We start from the raw sequence: 20,607 nt of genomic DNA, 5'->3' as shown, positions 1-20,607 counted from the left end.
TGATATGATACAATTCGAGCTTGCGCAAATAGTTGAGGAGTAGCCTATATAAACTATATTCGAATTCCATTTAAATAGAACAAGAGGTTTGGTTAAGGCGAGAACAGAGAACAAAAATATATCTTTACTACTAAATTGCTTTACTTCTGGTTTACGACAACGTAAGTTGTAAGCTTCGATCACTTCGATTGTGGTCAATTTATTTGTAACAGAACAATGGAGGCTCAGTAGAACGCACGATCATTGAATTATTGGTCGCTCTCACAGGTCACACCAGCGTTTCGCGAATAATCCGAGCATACGCAAGATAAAGTGATTTTTATCGACGCTGATTACTTGATGACTTGAAATTGACTCGTGCATTTTGCTTCGAGTCACGAGTCAATTCACATTTCTGAAGCGGCGAGTCAAGTCAAGTCATAATTGCAAAGTGACTCGAGTCAAGTCAAGTCATGCGAAAAAGGTGACTCGAGTCAAGTCTTGACTCGAGTCATCCCAACACAGAATAGGCCTATCTATGATCAGAGCAATACAGGCGGACGAATTGCCAAGAAGGAGCATTTGGGCGTCATTGGAGGACATTTTCGATTTCCTTGGAAACCTATGTTAAATTTATTGTATTCCTCGCGCAATGCACAGTCGCACGCGCATGGCCAACATCTCATTGAAGGGAGAATATAAATATATGCCAACTTATATCCATATCGTTACTCAATCAATCAATCAAGGTTCCGATTAAATTTCCATCTGCCCAAGACAGACATACAATGTACAATGCGATACACAAGAAACATAATGCAATGTGATAAAAGGCAGTGTTGGGATCAAGTCACTACCTTCGAGTCACGAGTCATTTCGAGTCATTGCACATTTTGACTCGAGTCAAGTCAAGTCAATCGATTTTCAAAGGTGGCTCGAGTCAAGTCAAGTCACTCGATTTTTGGAGGTGACTCGAGTCAAGTCGAGTCAAGTCAAGTCAAGTCAAGTCACGAGTCAAGTTGCCTTTTCGAAGTATGATGCATGATTACGTCATTGCAATTTGCTAGCTGTCTGAAATACAGATTGAGTGGTCATTACTTCCGAATCGATGAACGAATACAGAGTTAAATATACTCGCAAGAAGACGCTATATCGCTCACATATACGTAGAACTGTTAAACTACGTATTTGCATCAGAGTTGGATCAATTGTAATTTGTAATGTAATTGAATGTAATTATATTACATATTTCAATGTAATTGTAATGTAATTGTAATTGAAGCATTTTTATTTTGTGTAATTGTAATTGTAATTGTAATTTGACAAAAATTTTGCTCAATTACAATTTCAATTACATTAAATTGCTATTGAGACCTGACAAGCACAACATAAAATAATTGACTTATATTCAGGCCTGTTTATTTTTGGATATTGGGTTTTATTTTTGGAGATTCTCCAAAAATAAGATTTGAAAACATCCAAAAATAAGATTTTTTTGGATGATGTTTTTCAGTGAAATATACAAGTCAGAGCGATGTAAACGACCAGACAACTCATAAAACACACAAAACAGCACCTATGTGAGGGAAGGGGTCACCGAAACGCTAAAACTACTTCCACTCAATCCACTTCACGTTTCTGCTGACCTTGCCTGCCTGCCTGCCCGCCCCTCCGCCTTTGTACTCCTACAAGTTTCACAGTGCGACACGTAGAGAAGACGGGAAGGCAGCTTGAGTGAGGCAAAGGGAACGGCGAAATCATATACAGCCACCTCTGTCGCAATCACTTCGTCCACACGATGACGGAACTCATCTGCTGATGCTTCAGACGGCAACACAACTTGATCTAGAGTAGATGGAAAGCGTGTGACCCAAGCTTGTTGACGCTCGTTTATTGTCAATGAAGAGGGTGGCCTCTTGGTTGACTGGAAACCGTACCAAACTCCTTGATGTTATGGACGAAAACAGTCCGGCGTGTGCAACTTCGCTGCTGTGGTGGATCCATCTGATCGTTCTCGATCGCATGGCTACGCTCGCACATAGCTGAGCACCACCGTCACGAAGCTTCATGGTCTTGATGTTCTGATCATGGAGCAGCAGGAGCTCATGCGCCTGGTCGAACGCCTGTGTCCAGGTGAGGACTGGGACGAGGACCGCCACAAGGAAGGTTTTCTGGTCAGAGGGTGTTGGGATGTCAAGTTCAATGAGGCACGCAACTTCGTGGAGGATCAGAGGTTTCGAGCGCATTACTGTTAGCGCTTTTAAGGAGCAAAGGCTTGGAAGATTGGAAAGTTTGAAGAGTTAGACATTCCTCGATTTTTGGACCCCTAACCTCGATGTTTCCCACAATTGCGACGTTCGAGGCCGATATCTCGAAAATGAAGGGGGGAGGGCGTCTCGCAGTGATTAATATTCTCTAGAAGGCATCCTCCAGGCCAAAGACTAAATTTGTGAAGAATGTATTGGAAAGTTAGATCAAGATCACTGACGATATCTATGTGTTGGAGGACTTGAATACATGATAATAACATACTTTTGATGGATTTTTTCAGTAGTAATAGGGCTCAAAACACCTTCAATTCTTATTTTTGGAGATCCTCCAAAAATAAAATTTGAAAACATCCAAAAATAAGCTATTTTTGTTATTTTTGGAGAAATCCAAAAATAAACAGGCCTGCATATTGCATTCTCTTTAAATGTCGACAAGGAATTTGGTGGATCCATTCGCGGAAGCCCTTGACTGCGCCCTTGCGGGCGAAGTTTTTTATTTTTACCGCTATGCTGGCCTCGGCTGCCATTGTATACAATTATTAGATTACTAACCAACGGATGGATTCGCAACACGTGACTCACGATTGAATACGCCGAGAAGCGAACTGCTGAGCCGGCTAAAAGCAGCAGAATTGATAGTCCCATAGCTAACGATCCAAGCGTCGAAATTTGATATGTATGGTCCTAATCGAAAGCTAGTGTCGCACTGATTCCGCAATAAAAGTATATTTTCAGGCAATGGTACCATCCCAAAATAGTCATGAAAGTCTGGGAATCGGCATTGTTCTGAACAATCGCTGGGAGTAATTGGTCATTGTTGTGGTCATGCTGCTGCGGCGCTCTCACTTTTCAGAACAGTCGGCCTTAAACGGCTATTTTGGAGCAGTTACATTGCCCTGACGAGATTTTAATTTGTATTTTCGGAATTAGTGCATTAATGGCTTACGATAAAGACCAGATGCATCAAATTTGGACGCATGGATCGCCAGCTCTAGGACTACAAAGTTTGCTGCTTTTAGCCGGCTCTGCAGTACGTTTGTCGGTGCATTCATCCGTGACTCACATCTTGCGCATCTATCCGTGGGTTGGCAATCTACAATACGATTTCAGATCACGATGCTGCATCGTTACTTCGTCTGGCTAACTAACCAGACCACTGGATATTATATAACGTCTTATCTGACAAAGCACGGTTTTGTTTTCACCCCTCATCCTAATTCCTACGTCCCTCGATAAAAATAATATTATTTCTTTAATTATATACTATATACGCAAATCCAACCCGTGCATGATTATAATACTTTTTTCAACGACATACTGCATACTGGAATAGTTCGAAAACGTTTTTCTTTTATTAATTACCGGGTATTTGCGTATCATGAATGAAACATGAATACTTGAATTGTTGTTAATTACGACACTACGGTTGTCAAGGAGCACTGTTGAATTTATGATTATTCAATTACATGTTCAACAGCAGCAATTGTAATTGTAATTGTAATGTAATTGAAGCGTGCAAGGAGTAATTGTAATTGTAATTGTAATTTGATATTTTTAGCATGGAGTAATTGTAATTGTAATGTAATTGAAACATGCATGAAAGTAATTGTAATTGTAATTGTAATTACACTGAAATAATGTAATTGATCCAACTCTGATTTGCATAGCCTCAGTTTATAGTTACCAGCCAAAATAGAGAATAGACAAACATAATTATAAGATGCAACACATTACCCATTTACAAATTGATGATACAATTCGAGCCTGCGCCAATGATTGAGAACTATATAAACTATATATTCGATTTCAAGAAGACAAAGGGTTTGGTTTGGTTAAGGTAAGAACAGAGAACATAAATAGACATTTCATCATTTTATTAATTTAGTACTCAAGTTACGACAACGTAAGTTGTAAGCTTCAATCACTTCGTTTGCGGTCAATTTATTTGTGAGAGAACAATCGAGACTTAGTGAAACGCACAATATTTGAATGATTATTCGCTCTCACGGGTTACACCAGCGTTTGGCGAACAATCCGAATATATGCAAGATACAGGCATTTTTATCCACACCGATTACTTGATGACTTGAAATTGACTCGTGAATTTTGGTCCGAATCACGAGTCAATCCACATTTCTGATACGCCGAGTCAAGTCAAGTCAAGTTATTTTAGCAAAGTGACTCGAGACAAGTCAAGTCATGCGAAAAAGGTGACTCGAGTCTCACTCGAGTCAAGTCACGACTCGAGTCATCCCAACACTGATAAAAGGTGGATTTGATATTGGTGCATCTGCATAGGTTACCAGTCTGGTCAGCGGCGACCAAGTTAATTGGAATATAGAACATTCCCGTTCAGGCGAATCGAATAAAGTCATAATTTTGCTGCTGAGAAGCTGATGTAGCCTACTTCACCAATGCCCTCCACTACTGCACAGTTGCAGCATGTCACGATCAACGTTGTCAAAGCCCAGTTGAGAAACTATGCGCAGCAATAAATTGCAATTCGCAGTCACACACAATAACACACTGTCCAATTTCGAACTCCAATTATAAAGACTAATACGAAAATCGGTCACGAATATTTTGAACACGGGAATGCGACGCTCATGGGTGCAAATACAATATAGTTTAGAGAAGAGGAACGGGAGCTTTTTCTCGTCCGAAGGAGAGAGGAGATCGTGTGTTTCTCGGATAACTCAGATCGAAATTGACGTTACTACCGTGATGGCGTCGCTTCGTCTGATTACGATAATTACTGATTACAAATTATAGTGATGAATATTCGTACACCCAAAATGGTCGTCAGTTTGGCCAGATGAGCATCAGTGACTTCTGTGAAAGATATACTGATCATTATTTCGAGCCGCAGGTGGATTCTTTCTTGTGCGCACAGAAGCGATCAAAAGGTTTGACTCCGGCCCGCGATACAAGTTCAGTTTCACAACTCTGGTCCAAGCATAAATATATATTCAGGACCTTCAGGTAACCCAACAATTGCATTTGTAAATGTGACTAGGCTATATCGTCGCTCCTGAAATCAATGATAGCCTAGCTTTATGTCCATTTTGCACCTTTTTATAAAATTAACTTTATTAACTATAGGGTTAGGCCTACCATACGTCCTCCTTTAGGAGGATTTGTCCTCCTTTTCAGGTTTTTGAAAGTGTCCTCCTTTTTAGCAATTCGTTCTCCTTTACAGCTTTTACAGCTAAATGGACAGATTCGACTGAAAATGGGCAATTGGGCATAAATGACGCTAAATAGCACATACGGACGTTCGAGAGGGTAATTCGGGAGTCGAACGAAAGTGACGACATTCCTTTTAATCATCACCACTAAATTCAAGTAAAAAGCGTGTTCATCGAGAGTCGAACGAAATTGTGACCTTTTTTTAGTCAACACCACAAATTTTCCAGCAAAAAATAGCAAAATCCGATAATTTCAAATTTGATCAGAGGTGGTCAATGTAGTCAAGAAATCTACTCAAGTAGGCTACGACTCCAAAATATGGCAACCCTACGATATAGCCAATACTACGGCTTTTGATCATGAAAATGCGCGACTTTGTATTACACAAATTGGTTCGAATTCAATATAGATTTGTCCGACTGTTTTATCTGGAAAACACCGTCGGATACAGTTGGTATGCTTGAACCTAGCGGTGCGCAACGTGCGGGTGCGGAATATGACAGACAGGCAATTTAGGGGCCCGCATCTCCTTCCGCGTTGGGACACATGAAGTCATGAAGATTTGGCCAAAAAGCGGCGCCAAAAAGATCGGCGGTGATAAAGCCTCGGACAAATTTATCGTCGCTGAGCATGAGCAAAGGTTGGCCAAAACCTTCTGATATGACCGGCCGTCGAAATGGTCGGCACCGAATATAGTCCCGCTTGCAATCTGAGTACAGTAGTATAAATCTGAGCAATCTGAGTACAGATACGACCCAAGAGAAAAATAATGCACTCTAATCTGAAATGGCGCGCGCCAGACATGTAGCATAGAGCTGCGTTTCGTAGGCTGCAACTGTTGTTTGCGCGTTCTCTATCAAACATGCCCAATGCCCATAAAATTGTAGCATAGGCCTACTAATGCTAAAATGTAATTTTTTGGTATGTCATTAAATCTCAGATTTGGGTCGCGGTCTAAAATGTGAACCAATAGTAGACATACGCAGATGCGACAATAACACTCATCATAATCATAACGCCCACATCGCACATTTTATCCATAACAGTAAGTCGACAGTCTCAGAACAATTTCATCATTTCAAAATACCACAAGACTACGATACAATCAGGGATATCTAGATATCCCTGGATACAATTAAAAGATAGGAAGGCGTCAAAACGACTTGGGGCAGTCTTTGAAATCAGGCTCCCACCTGTGCCTACAAGCGATGTAGAGAGGATAGGCAGGCATGCCCAGTACACTGAATGAAAGGTAGAAGAAGATCATATAAAAGGACAAGCGACAAAATGAGGAGGTATAATATGTGATGGAAGGAGGGATCGATATGTCAGGCCGTGGTCCGGTAAACTTGAGGGCTGACTAGTATATTCACTATGTAGAAATCGCTTGTATGGACTTGAATGTGGACATTGGACAATGGACAGGAAAGACATGCTCGACGACTGTCGGATAGCCGGTAACAGAAAGATGTAGTTTGACCACAACATACGTCGCCAACAATATTTGACAAAACAATGAACGTGAATGCACTTTGAATAAATGGTAAATTTTGTTAATAACTGTTGCATCACTTTAGATGAATAGTAATTTGTCATGCGACTTAGTGATGCCATAATGAGTCTCGTCTGCAAGACCAAGCACAGCTCAAACGGCGCTTCCGCTGCAGAGAGAACGGCGGAATCGTCTTTCCGAATCCGAGTCAGTCAGTGCGTAAGGTAGCCTATGTATTGTTTTCACTGACTATGTATGTCTAAATTGCTCATTTCTAATGATTAGATACACGTTGATTACGAGTCGGAGACCTTGATTGGCCTTGCGTATTTCAAGAAGCTAGTCCATCGCGACAAGCGTGTCTGCTGCGAAAGTCGAATTATTTGCTCAGTAATCTTGTCTCTGATTGCAATTTGTTGAAGACGGCGATATTTTTCAATAGGATTTAGACATCTTGTTGCTAGTTGAAGTTCAGGTAAGCCGAAATTTGTATTTACAATCTTACGGTAGGCTGACTCGTAGTGGACGCATATACCGGCCACTTGTGATGTGGTAAACATGCTATGTTTGTTGACATGGTCCGTGTGATCGCTGATCGGTCACGTATTGCACTAATTGCAGTAGAATTCTATCATGAATGAATAATGTCGTGGCTATTTTGCTATCGTTTGTTGCCGATTATTTAATCGGTGGCCCGTATCTAATGTTGGTTAACTTACCGGGTTTTATTAGAGTCGGAGGGGTGCAACTGCAGAGCCAACATTGTATAGGCCGCATAGCGATGATTCATCATAAAATTGATCCTTATTCTCAAGACTTTCTATCAGAAGCTATGCAATAGTTTTATTGACAAGTTGTATTTAAACCATTTGATTATCAAGCTTTGCTTGATACAGATATGGAGAATCATAACAGACTCTCGAAGAATAATGCTGCAATGTTCAATGGATTTGAGGAATCTGGGATGCACAGTCGTGCCACAAGTGTGAAGCAACCAGCACAAACCACAACCAATGTGTCACAATTTTGTCAGAGTGGCTCTGGCCTGGCCGGAAATTCCATGGGATCACTGGTAGGATATATGAATTAATAACATATGAGCCCTAGTTGAGTTGAAAATAACTATTAAAATAGATTTAATAATCTTCAAACTTTATCTGAATGTGCCAAGACTTGAAACAATGGATATGAAGTCAAATTGGCAGATCGCGTAACTTCTTTTGCATAACTGTCTCATGCAGGACCGTAACAGCACTTCGTCAGGCCCCCCCAAAAAATTTTGGTCTTGGGCCCCCCATAGTGTTGTAGACCGAACGTCTGGGGGGCTTCCCCCCTCCGGCGATACACTGTTTACCACTATTCATCATATTCATTGGGATTTTCTTTAGTGGATCAGCTTTTGTCGCCTAAGCGCGCGAAGCGCACAGAATTTCTAGTATTCATGATTTCATCGGTCAGTATGATCGGGAATTGCATACATTGTTATCAATTTTTATCTTCTCTCTGCTCACGTAATCAGATTTGCCGGTAGAGATGAGTGAGGTGTGTTTGAAAAGGTAGGACCACTCAATAATAATTGAACATCTTCGGGCGTCTACCCGTTGGCAGGAACGAAACAGCACCTCGTCAGGCCCCCAAAAACGTGGGTCTTGGGTTCACATAAGGTGATAAAACGCCCCCCCCCCCCCCATCACGTTGTTCCCGTTTGTCACGAAATTACCCGTACTGTACTGAGAGCCAGCGCGAAGCGCGAAAATTTTCGATAATTTATGATAAAATCGGTAAATCAGATCGGCGACTGCATATATAATATGCCATCAATTTATTGTCCTCTCTACTCACGTAATTAGATTTACCGGTAGAGCTGAGTGAAGTGTCTTGAAAACGGGAGGGCCCGTAACTAATGATTAAACATCTTCGGGCGGGCGGAACCGTTGATATGACTTCGTTACATGATGTTATTTCGTGACTTCCAGTCTGCTATATCAAAAAATATAGAACCGCCCAAACGTAGGCTTCTAAACTAAGAGAAGCACACGATTTCAAATTGGTATTTCTTCACTGGCATAAATTTTTCCCAGCGGGATGGTATTTGTCTTGTGAGGTTCAGATTGCAAAGACAGGAATATTCGGCGCCAGTCATTTAGGCGCCTATGGACAATTAAACCTATATGTATTTTGTATATATAGCGAAGTCTTTGATCTGCATAAGGGCATAGACCTTTTCGGCCAAGCTTTTCTCGCTGTCAAACGTTCTGGCACACTTCTTGGAGTCGCATGTTATATGGCCTAAAACTTGATTGTATGTCTTGGTGGGTCGTCGCGCGGTAATGGCCAGGCCGTGTTATTTTTAGCATATGCCAAAACTGCCAAAAATAACTTATTTTTGGCATTTTTCGATTTTTATTTTTGGCAGTTTTGGCATCGTCCTCTAGATAGATAGTTTCAGCCTCGAATTAGTCACAAAAACGCTTTATTTGGGCTAGTTTGTCAAAAGACACCACAAAATGTGCAGCATCCACGTATAATCAGTGCCAACAAGCAATAATAATAAGAAAAAACTTAACGATTTCATAGGGTAATAATATCAAACGAAACCACAAAATGTGCAGTATCCATCGGACTCGGTGCCAATAAGCAAAAAAAAAAAGAACGAAAAGCCTAACAAACACGCTCAACAGCTGATTGTTACAGGTGTTGAATAGACTTAAATCGTTAGCACTGTAACAGTGCTTCCAAACTCAGATCAGCTAAGTTTCTCCTAAATTCATTTCTCGCCCAGCGAATCTTGGAAATATCGGCTTCAACAGTAGCCATTGAAGGAAAGAATGTTGCAGTCATCCACAAAAGGTTTTCAGAGCTTCAAAATCTTTGGAGGGCCGAACCGGCTTCCATGCATCATGAAAAGAGATCACTTCGCCAGTGCCATCGATCTCATCGCGGAAAGAATTTTCTTGCCGATCCTTTTCCAGGAGTTTCCTGTGTTGTCTCTCAACACATTCTATTTAGTAGCCCGACTATCATTTCTCCTTCAGTCTACCGATATATTTTCGGAGGACTTTTGTCACTTCAGGTGGCTTTAATATTACCAACTCGCATGGAAGAGTCCTGGGAAGGTTAGCTTGTTTAAGAACATTGACGCAACAAGACTGTCTGGCAAAACGAGACTATGCAGCTCAGAAATAGCCAGACAATATGTTGCGTCACAATGTTCAACTCGATTACAATGCAAAAATCGTTGTTGATTTTGGGGGTTCCAGCTCCATGAGCAGAATATAATTTATATTTTAATAATCAGTACTGCGGCAGCTTCTCATTGATACCCGGTTTGTCAAGTTTAGTGCTCGACAAGCCGGTCAAAAATGGTCGTAAAATTGCTTTTGGACAAATGGAAAGTATGACGTAAACCAAATGCAGTCAGCCGTTCAATCACGCTGTGCCCACACCATTTAGGACACCATGCCTTCACCCCTAATGGGTGGGCTGGACCCAGATTAAGAAACCTGCCTTTCACAAACGCTCTTCTCGCTTGTAACGCGGTCCAGTTAACACAACACCATGAACGAAATACACTATTTGGCAGGCCGTGGTATTTTTGGCATATGCCAAAAATTGCTTATTTTTGGCATTTTCAAATTTTTATTTTTGGCAGTTTTGGCATCTGGCTCCTGAAATGCCAAAAATAACACGGCTTGGTAATGGCCCAATACCCGATAAGAAAGATAACCGGCTACGTGAATTCGCGCGCAACGCGAGAAAATTTTGAAAAAATTGCATAAATTTTCAAAAAATACTCTATGATTTATGCTAATTCAGGAAATAATTTTGGGCCCCCCATCGAGCTCGGGCCCCCCCAATTGGGGGGTTTGGGGTGCGGCAGTTACGGTGCTGGTCTCATGTCTGCTGACTGTCTGCCGAGTGCTGTCCCATATTGATTTATTTTTCATACAAGAAGTATTTATATAGTAGGTGATAAGTTTCCAGGCGATTTTCGTAATTATCTTTTTCTTGAATATACCCGGTTACACGTGTTTCTCATGAAAAAGAAAAATTATTACAGCAATGTCTTTTCTCGTACGGTAGTAACCTGAAATTTTCATTTGCCTACCAATGCGCGCACTCACCAACTCACTGTGCGGTCCCTTCGACAACAGAGCGTAATGACTAAAAAAAGGTCATCACTTGGGATTTTCTGTGCGCAGAGACTGTGTCAGCACTGTAGGCAACAATCACCGTCAATGACTTTCAAAATGAATCGCAGTGGAATTAATTTTGCAAAACAAAGCGATGGAATAATCATAGGTCAATACTATCATTGACTGTCCTACGCCCTTATCTAAACTTCCTTCTGTGTGACCGAGAGGTGCTCATGCACTGTCGGTGCATATTGCCATGTACTAGTCTATCGGCCGTTGTATAATTCAAGGGGAAGTCGCACCACTATCTATGCTATGCTGGTGATCAGTAATTCATTTGACTTGAACAGTCCTTGTTCACAATTCTGTTAAAACGTAGACCATTACCGATTTGGGTTAGACACAAGGTATCTGAGTTGAGGTATCAAGGTATCAAAGTAGGCCTATCAATACTAATGATCCGGGTTCAGCAGTGATAGTTGATTTTTGTCACGTAACAAAATCATACGCCTTTACACCAAGAGTAGTATTTTATCAACGATGACTGTATATTTCAGTACTTAATGAATCCTCTCACTACTCAACTCGGAATCGAACCACCCAGGCACTCGGCTCTGTTCAGCCCTATCAGTCTATGTACCAATAATTTTTGCTGTCAATTCGTCATTCCCGTAATGGGCTATTCATGGTCTGAGTTACTAGTGAGGAATTGTGGATTCCTACTCTTCGATCAGGGCAGGGCTTTGAGTTTCATCATTCTCTAAACAGGGCTGCGACCTCTCAAGAAACTTCGGCGGTGGCATGGCCGTGGCACCTGTCATGTCTTTCACGAACGGATACAACAAATGGACCACAAATTCCGACGAGGCGGAGTCCGCAGAAGTGACAGAAATCGACGGTGGGGTAATGGAAGGAGGCGGCCAGATCCTTCGTATTGCGGTGGCGCTGTGCTCCATATTACACAAACCCATCTCAATAAGCCGCATCCGAGCGAACCGCACTAACCCGGGGCTCCGACCACAGCACATGACAGGGATGCAACTTGTTAGGGACATCTGCTCCGGACAGCTGACCGGGGATCAAGTTGGGGCTCAGCATGTTACCTTTATCCCTGGCATGGTGCAAGGGGGTACGTTTTTGGCAGACACCGGGACGGCCGGAGCAGTCAGCCTTCTGTTACAGGTGATATCTTGACAAAGTGTTGACATCCGGCGTATCACTAAACAATTTGATGATGTTGCCAGGTCGCACTGCCTTGTCTTATGTTTACGCCGGGAACGTCACATTTAACACTACGTGGTGGTACGAACGCGGAAATGGCTCCTCAAGTAGATTACACGACTAACGTTCTGAGGCCGATATTGGAAGCTTTCGGGGTTAAGATGGATTGCAAGTAATGTGAAATTGTTTCTTTTTGTGCTTCGATAGCGTTGTATTTTGAGTCGGTCGGTTCAAGATATAACTTCATGCTCTTGAAAAGCCACTGCTAGTATGCAAAAGGTTCTGCGGTGTAGATGGTTAACTAAATCCAGGGTGTTTTTAGCCATGAAGCTCAGTACCTTGCTGTGTCAAAAGCCCCTCCAACAACAATACAGCATGCTAGGTGTATGATTAGTGTAATTCCGGTTAAATGAGCAGCATCATATGCCAAAGTCGTTGTTGGCAATTATACAGATTTACAGCTGTAGGATATGTAGTCACAAGGGACTTGGTAGTTGCAGTGATTGTGAAAATACCCGTTGCTACTTAGCTCTGAATATGACAGTCAAAACTTGACGGGCAGCGCTGCCAACAATGGACTCCTAATTAGGGCTGGGCAAATTCGAGTACCTGGGTGATTCGAATCTGAATCAGGTAATATGCTTCGAGTCGAGTAATCGAGTATCACTCATTATGACGTCATAACATAATGTAGTACGTCGAAGTTCAAATATGTACCGTTTATGCCACGACAAAGAATATAATGCCTGCTATCCATCTCATAAATGATACTTTGGTATTTTTCGACCATACGGAATTCATTGCTCTTGGTGACAATGTTGTGGGATGATAATGACTTCGGAAATGTGCTACGTCCAGTAACCTTCGTAGCTTTGTACTATATGTTTTGTATGTTACGATACCGCCAATCTAGGTTTCAAGTCTTCAACAGTGAAAATGAGTATCAAAACTATAATTCTCGTTGATAAATTTACTTTCGGTGGCGAGAAGCGTATAATTTCAGTACTCGAAAAAATCGTATTTTGCTACTCGACTCGAATCATTAAAATTATTACTCGATTCAGATTCGAGTACTCGAATCATTGTGCCCAGCCCTACTCCTAATAGCTTCTGTAGACTCACTGGTCAACAGAACATTTCACTGCAACTTATTGTCGCAATTATTGTAACCATATACCAAGCATATCTCCCTATTAATATTCAAATCATTTTATCATTCTTTTATGAACTGCATTTCTCGTATTGCATCTAATTGATGCTTTTGTGCATTCCTTGTTGAATTATTTGCGATGGCAGCTTGTCAGCTATTCACAAATCCATCAAAAGGCTCTGATCTTATTGTGTGCTGAGTCTAAATTTTCAATTTCCGTTTAGGATATCAATGCGTGGGTATTTTCCACGAGGTGGTGGCGAAATCACAGTGCAAACGTCGCCCGTTCGACAGTTGCGAGCTGTAGACTTGACGAACTTTGGCACGATCAAGAGGATAACAGGTTTGTGCTTACTCTGTTTGGTCCATTGTGCCCTCGACGAATCTGGTGTTGTTCACAGGACGTGCGTTTGTGGCCGGTGTGATACCGTTCAAAATAGCTCAACAAATGGCGAAAAGTGCCACTTCGGTCTTGTGGAGGACGTATCGAGAGGTTCCAATTAATATTCAAGCGATTCAGGTACAATAAATAGTGGATTCACTGTCAGGAAACTCATCAATTATGCCCATGGCCACATGTATTGCATAGCATTTGAGGCCTTTCCCTATTTTCCTCCACTATATCTCTCTATTTGTCCAGACAGCAAAATCCATGAATTGATTTTAAGGAACTATGCAGCGAACAATCTAAACGATTGCACCTTTACAATCTCGTTGAAACTAACATCATATAGCACTATCCAACATCGCATGTTGAATGTTTTTCAACTGCAACGATGGGAAATCCAGCAGCTATATTACCAGTAGAACTGCATCAAAATATAGCAAATATTCAAATCTGTGGCAGTAAGTACAGACGTCATCAAGTTAAATGGGAGTAATTGATTGCCAACAAGTCGAACTCATTTCCCTGAACCACTGATACAAACATGCTCTTGCTATGTTTTGTACTTAAATGGAATTGTGTCGAGTGTAGGGCTGAAGGCATGATAAACACACGGCATTGGGGACACATTAAAAGATGAGGTGATCTGCACCTTCCCTATCACTGCACTATGTTTTACGGCGATATCCATTTGATACATTTGGTCGATGTATACCAGGATTGTAATGACTTCAGTCGCGATTTTCTGATGACTCAACTTGACTCAAGTTATTTTCTTGAAATTTTGAAATGACTCGACTCGAGTCAATCTGCGTATTGACTCGACTTGGACTCGAGTCATTGCGCATGACTCGGACCAAGTCATATGATTCGATACTCGGACGACCACGAACGACATTTCATTGTAATTTCGAAAAATAGTAAAGTAACCAACCAATCGGAGTTTCGTCTATTGGTACTGTAACCTGAAAATGCGACTAGAAACTGTTCAAATTGAGGATACTTTATATTCATAAATGCGAACCATTCGATATCATCAAAGAGTTATGAAAAGCAGGTTTAACATGGCATTAACTGGAAACTTAGCAGTCATCATCACAATGACTTAGACTCGGACTCGGTTCATAATGCCATGACCCGGACTTGGACTCGACCCTCAACCTGACTCGAGTCAAAACTATAAAAGTGAGATGACTTGTGACTCGAAGCTTTCTGACTTGGTTACAACCATGACCCTGATGTATACATGCGTTCGACTGCCCTGTCGTTTACGAATATTTGTATTGCATATTTGCCTCAATATTCCACTCCTCGCAATGCTTAATCCGTGTCTGAAAAGTAGGATAAATTCTTCTCTAGTTTGGAATTATCTTAAATATCTGCGAGTTATCCGGATCTGGCCTTTCGGTCGTTACCGTGTCATAGCTGTTCTACTTATTGGTAGTTAGATATTTGTTCTCAATGGACTTGAGTTTTCCCATAGCAACAAATCCTTACTTGTACAAATCTTTTGGCAACGTAGACAGTCTCTGTTTTTGACAGCTTTGTGTGTGTTGTCAGTATGGCTAATTTTCATGCTATGGCATTAGGAATTAATTGAGTGTGCAGTAACAGTCCCTTCCGCAAAACGTGAATTATAGAGCCTCCAGACAGATGACATGACCAGAGATACTCATTTTTCGAATGTGAAAGAACTATGTTTTCCAATCGATGATAAATCTGTTCATGAGCATCCCCGCTAAACTGCTGATATTTTACCAAAACGTATTTCCTAGGTTGCTTTGATTCTGGGCCATGTCCCGGTGTGAATTTGCCATGTTGACTCGTCATCTGTCGCAGGCATTGGTCGAGCATTGATGTCCAACTTTAACATATTCTTTCCTTGTAGGAACCGAAAAATGCGGTCATTGGCAACGGCACCGGAATCATCGTCGTGGCGGAGACCACCACCGGCTGCCGCCTGGCTGGTTCGTCCCTGGGTCGGAAAGGCATCCAGGCCGAACAGGTTGGCGCGGACGCGGCCGAAATGCTCCTGCGCAACCTCTCGTTCGGTTGCTGCGTCGACGAGTACCTTCAGGACCAGCTGATCATATTCATGGCGCTGGCCGCAGGCCGATCGCGGATGAAGACCGGCCCGATTACCCTGCACACGCAGACCGCCATGCACATCGCGCAGATGATGACCAGCGCGCAGTTTAGCGTGGTGCAGGCCTCTCCGCCGTCTACCGAGAGCTACATTATCGAGTGCGAGGGAGTGGGGCACCGCAACCCGCACTTTTAGGGCCCGGGTGCTCGTGAACGGTTGAGCATGCGACATAAATGAAGATGAAACTTGGGCATGCGAGTTCAGAATCCCGAAACTAACCCGAACTTTTGAAATTTAGCCTTGCCATACACCGTATTTGACCAACCTGCTCAAAAGTGTTACTATAGCCCTGACCCTAACTTTAACACTAATGTTCAGGTGGCTCAACTCAAATTAACCCTTACCCAGCGCTAAATTTGATCCTAATCTCTACTGGCGCATGCCCGAATGGCACACACACCACAACTATCCCTGAAATTACCCCCCCCCCCCCTGTACTAACTTTGACCCGGATGGTCAAATGCGGCATGCCCAAGTCGACCGCCCCAAAACTCACCACAGCCTAACCCCGAAATTTACCCTAGTGTTCCAGTGTCGCATGCTCAAGTGTCTCTCATGATATTGTGTCGCACGCTTGCATACCTGCGAACACTGTAGCGTCGGACTCGTTGACTGGCGAGCTGTTCTTTTCGGTGAGAAGTATATTGGACGTTCTTGGTGATGTTACTGTGTATCGCTGTGTAATAATAGTAATGCCTCTGGCACTGTATTGAGAAGCGTTCCGAGGCGACGCGGTAATGGTATACCGACTTCCAATGTGAAGCTGTCGAAGCGAATTTCTCGTTGCTGTTCTTTCATAAACTGTGTCGGCGGATGTAGTACTCTCGCGAGGTTTTGAAGCTTGCAGCGTTTTCTAAGTGCCGTTTTACATACATTCTGTAGCGGATAAACTATTTGAGAGGTCGTCTAATTTTCTAAGTACCTTTTTAAATACCATGCATCCCGCCCTCAACGTCTTGTCATACAATGTGTACCGGGTAAACTATTTGCGTATCGTCCCCCTGTGTCTTTTACTAATTGATCATCTCACTTTGCCACTATCTACCTTTTACCGTATTCTTATTGCGATTTTTCTCCGGTGGTGATGGCGCGGTGTTCAGTGTTGGTGTCGGGAGAGTGTAAGTTCCATTTCGAATGAGTGAAGGTGTTGTTTTCGTGGGTATAGTCGACTGTTTGTAACTGGTCTCGCGCGTATTGGATAAGCAAGCGCACGTTTTGTACTCGGCCGTTTTAATGAGCGGTTAAGCTCGCGTTTTATGTGACGTTTTTTTGGACGCTTGACCGCCAGTCGGAGCTAGTCCGTTAGCGATGAAGTATATCGACCTATAATTATTTATGTTGCCGTTTATTAGTTCTTGACGCGTTCACTCGTTCTTACGTTGTAGCAGACCGCGGTCTGTTGAAGTATTCCTTTATTTTAGTTACGCATTTATTCGTTATGTGCAAATCGTACGTATGGGGTGGTACTTGTCAGATTATGCAAAAGTTTCCTCAGCGCGGGGTCCGATTCGGACCCGCGTTGAGCATCTGTTGTTGGAGGGCTGCGACGGTGTCGATGCTTTGTACCTCGCGTCGCTCGGTATGTATGTATGTATGTATCTGTTTTCGTCCGCTATTCGCCGGTTGTCATTTGCGTAAAGTTTAAGTGTACCGTTGATAAGTTTCTTTTTGTTCTATTTTCTTTCATGATATGAAATACAAAGGCGCACGATGCTTGTTACGACACGACGGTGCTTATAATCTCATTCGGAGGGCCGGGCTTGTTTGCAGAGTTGGACAGTCTGACAATTAATAAAATTTTTAGCTTTTCCGAATTAGTTTAGAAAAAAGAGTTATAGCTCCAGTTCTTTTTTCCAAATTACATTAGAATTATAACTTGTGGTTATAGCTAAATCGTTTTTCCCAGATTAGATTGGAATTACTGAATTCTCGAGATATTACAGATTGATCAGTTGTATTAATTACCACAAGATTGCGATACATTTGAATGATAGGAAGGTGTCGACACGACTTGGCGTAGTTATTGAAATCAGACATTTATCTGGGCTCATGCGATGTAGAGAGGAGACATGCATAGTGGATGAAACGTTAAGATAATAGAAAACAGTGTTTCTCAAACTGGGGGCGTGAAAGCATCTTAAGGCAGCGCGAAGTCGCCTGAGAGAAATGAAATTTCTCGGAATGAGTTTAATGTGTGCTGAAACTTCCAAGTTTAAACAACGGCAATATCCCGGATTATACTACGATTTTAAATGACATAGTTAAGTCGTATCTAGGGTTTCATTTAAAACCAAGAGGGATTTAAACCAGTGTTTCTTGACCTGGTCGTCAGTGCCCCACAGGAGACGATTTGGATTTTGAAGAGGGGGGGCGGAAACGCTCAGGGGAGCGCTGAAGGAGATGGTATCGCAGTAGAGGGAGTAGTAGGGACATATGATTATATGGTATAACAATAGTTCTGTATATCCCTGAGTTCTCATTGCAAATTACCATTCGACAAACTCTGTCAAATCTAGAAATTTTTCGTCGTGCTGTGCGCGAAATCTGTGCTGATAATGTTTGCAATGTGTATCCACAAATGCAGTGGTTTATTATCATTCATGTACATTATGTACAATCAATTGCGCGTAATTTTAGATCGCCCATTCCCCGTTAAAATACACCCGTCACGACAGCTCGGGTTATTTTCCACAAAATATTTTGAACTAGAGGTATCTTATCCCGCAGCGCGCAACGTGACGAAATCGAAGAATGAGGGACTGCACCACTATGGTACCACTTTTGAGAGTGAGAGTCCTTTGTGGGTGAGAGTCCTTTGCGGGGGAGATAGTGTAGTGGTTACGATAAGCGCCCAGCAAGAAGACGGACCGGGTTCGGTTCCCGTCGGAGGTTTATCTGGGCTCCTCATCCCCTGCCGTTGCCGTTCTTAAGGCGACAAAAAACCCCAGACAAAGACCCGACGAAAGAAAGCACTCACAATGAATGGAAAGAACTTGTAAAAAGGGCCGCGGCTTCAAAGAGATCAACATCGAAAAGAAGTGTGACGTCGGGCAATCTAGGCCGAGGTGGATGTTAGAGTAAAGGATCGCTACAGATGCGTGTCGTTCGACATCCACCTATCTGTTCATGACATCGCATTGTACATTGTGTGTGACTTGTTCAGATCAAAAATATAACCCAACCATGTTATGTTATGTTGTACGAGACGGTTTGAAGCTTTTTGGTCAAAATGATTAACTCAATATATTTGTATTTGAGAGCTACAAAATTAAATCTTCAGAATATTTCTTCATGTAGCCTATCATAGACGATTATACTGTTCAGTGCTGTGACCCGCAACCTCACATGAACTTTATAAAATGTGGCTTGCTTTGTTCGGAATACATTCATGTTAAAGTTAAAGACTGGGCCCAGTACTAAATTCAATGTGAGCAAAGATCTATACGCTCTACCCCTATCACAACTGCAGATGATTTACTAGTCGCACAAAGCAATAAAACAAAACCCAATACAATTAACGTCCCCGTATTGCCAGTTTTAACGCAGAGCGAATGTTTGTAGTTGTATAATTGTATATCTGACTCCAAGAAGGTTGCGTTTACAATTCGCTGCGTGTTTCTTCTGTTGGACGGACCGGCGTAACCGCGCCGTACGGCCTTGTTGGCTGACGTACCACGACCTGTCTATTTGACACGTATTCGATGAATCACACTGACGAATATATTTTGTTTCCGTCTCCACGACTTGTAACTTTATTGAATTACGTACGACAAAGTAACGGACTTCCGAATCAGCGAAACATCATGAATTGAATGACCCTCTCTCATAGGCACGAGAGAGTACATGCCAAATTGTTATCTACGTTCACACGACAGAATATACGACTCACAAAGGTCTTATCGGGTTTTCACTTCAGGGAATTAAGTAAGTCCACAACACTCCCTATTGAATATTATTAAAATGGCGTTATACCAATATACTCCGTTAAAAGTTCCCCCTTCCCACCAAAATAACTTGGTGTAAAAAAAAACGAGTATATTGGTCAATAACTCAAACTAGGGTCATACAACATATGGACTGGGGCTAATCATAGGGACTGAAGACAGGAAACAATTTTATATGCAGGGGCAAAAGTAAACTAATGAAACGAAATACCATCCAAGCGTGGCATTCGGCAACCCTACTTTACCTAACCATCCCGGGATGACACGAAATCACACTAATACGCCCTATAGGCAACTGAAACGCCAATCAACCATATTCAGCGTTCAAATACAACTAAAGAAATAAAAGACATTAACTAGCACAAAAGCGGTACCATCAGCGACATTAAAGGTCACTTCGCATGCAATAATAACATGATATCATCAATACAATAAAAGAAACATAAAAATTAGCTCAAAAGCGATACCATAGAGACAATCACGATCTCATTGCTTGCAATAACATACCATCATAAAACACAAATGCAGGACTAAAATATCAATAGCACAAAAGCGGGACAACGGTTAAAGTTTACTTCGCATGCAAAACCATAAAGTAATGAAAATGAATAATAAAGATCAACAAATAAGTAACTACAATACAATTCATAGGCAGAAAAGTCTATGTGCACTGACGAATGCCGTCAACGTGTATG

At 42.0% G+C, this 20,607-nt stretch overlaps 1 protein-coding gene across 4 annotated transcripts; it reads left to right on the top strand.

Annotated features, from left to right (window-relative positions):
- Window positions 1–7,046: 7,046 nt before the first annotated feature.
- On the top strand, window positions 7,047–16,244 carry LOC145452154 (RNA 3'-terminal phosphate cyclase-like). 4 transcript variants are annotated; one of them, XM_080330377.1, is made up of 8 exons: window positions 7,047–7,154; window positions 7,216–7,405; window positions 7,812–8,002; window positions 11,835–12,248; window positions 12,311–12,459; window positions 13,662–13,780; window positions 13,839–13,957; window positions 15,711–16,244. In XM_080330377.1, the coding sequence occupies exons 3-8, from the start codon at window positions 7,829–7,831 to the stop codon at window positions 16,101–16,103; spliced, it is 1,368 nt and encodes a 455-aa protein (XP_080186503.1). In that variant the 5' UTR covers window positions 7,047–7,154; window positions 7,216–7,405; window positions 7,812–7,828; the 3' UTR covers window positions 16,104–16,244. The 4 variants fall into 4 exon arrangements, with proteins under 4 accessions (XP_080186503.1, XP_080186505.1, XP_080186502.1 ...); XM_080330379.1 differs by having other exon boundaries at window positions 7,047–7,405; window positions 7,827–8,002; XM_080330376.1 differs by having other exon boundaries at window positions 7,048–7,405.
- Window positions 16,245–20,607: the final 4,363 nt, after the last annotated feature.

Source organism: Botryllus schlosseri, chromosome 12 (assembly GCF_051294905.1).
Source record: "Botryllus schlosseri isolate E-star chromosome 12, Bs_hap1, whole genome shotgun sequence".
In the NCBI taxonomy this organism is placed as follows: Eukaryota; Metazoa; Chordata; class Ascidiacea; order Stolidobranchia; family Styelidae; genus Botryllus; species Botryllus schlosseri.
This window is presented reverse-complemented; position numbering and strand designations above follow the sequence as displayed.

What these genes read in the sequence shown, in the direction of transcription:
- LOC145452154 (XM_080330377.1), top strand. Translation starts at nt 7,829, where the DNA reads ATGGAGAATCATAACAGACTCTCGAAGAATAATGCTGCAATGTTCAAT. An exon ending in CACGATCAAGAGGATAACAG is followed by an intron (nt 13,781 to 13,838) that starts GTTTGTGCTTAC and finishes TGTTGTTCACAG; the next exon opens with GACGTGCGTTTGTGGCCGGT. An exon ending in TTAATATTCAAGCGATTCAG is followed by an intron (nt 13,958 to 15,710) that starts GTACAATAAATA and finishes CTTTCCTTGTAG; the next exon opens with GAACCGAAAAATGCGGTCAT.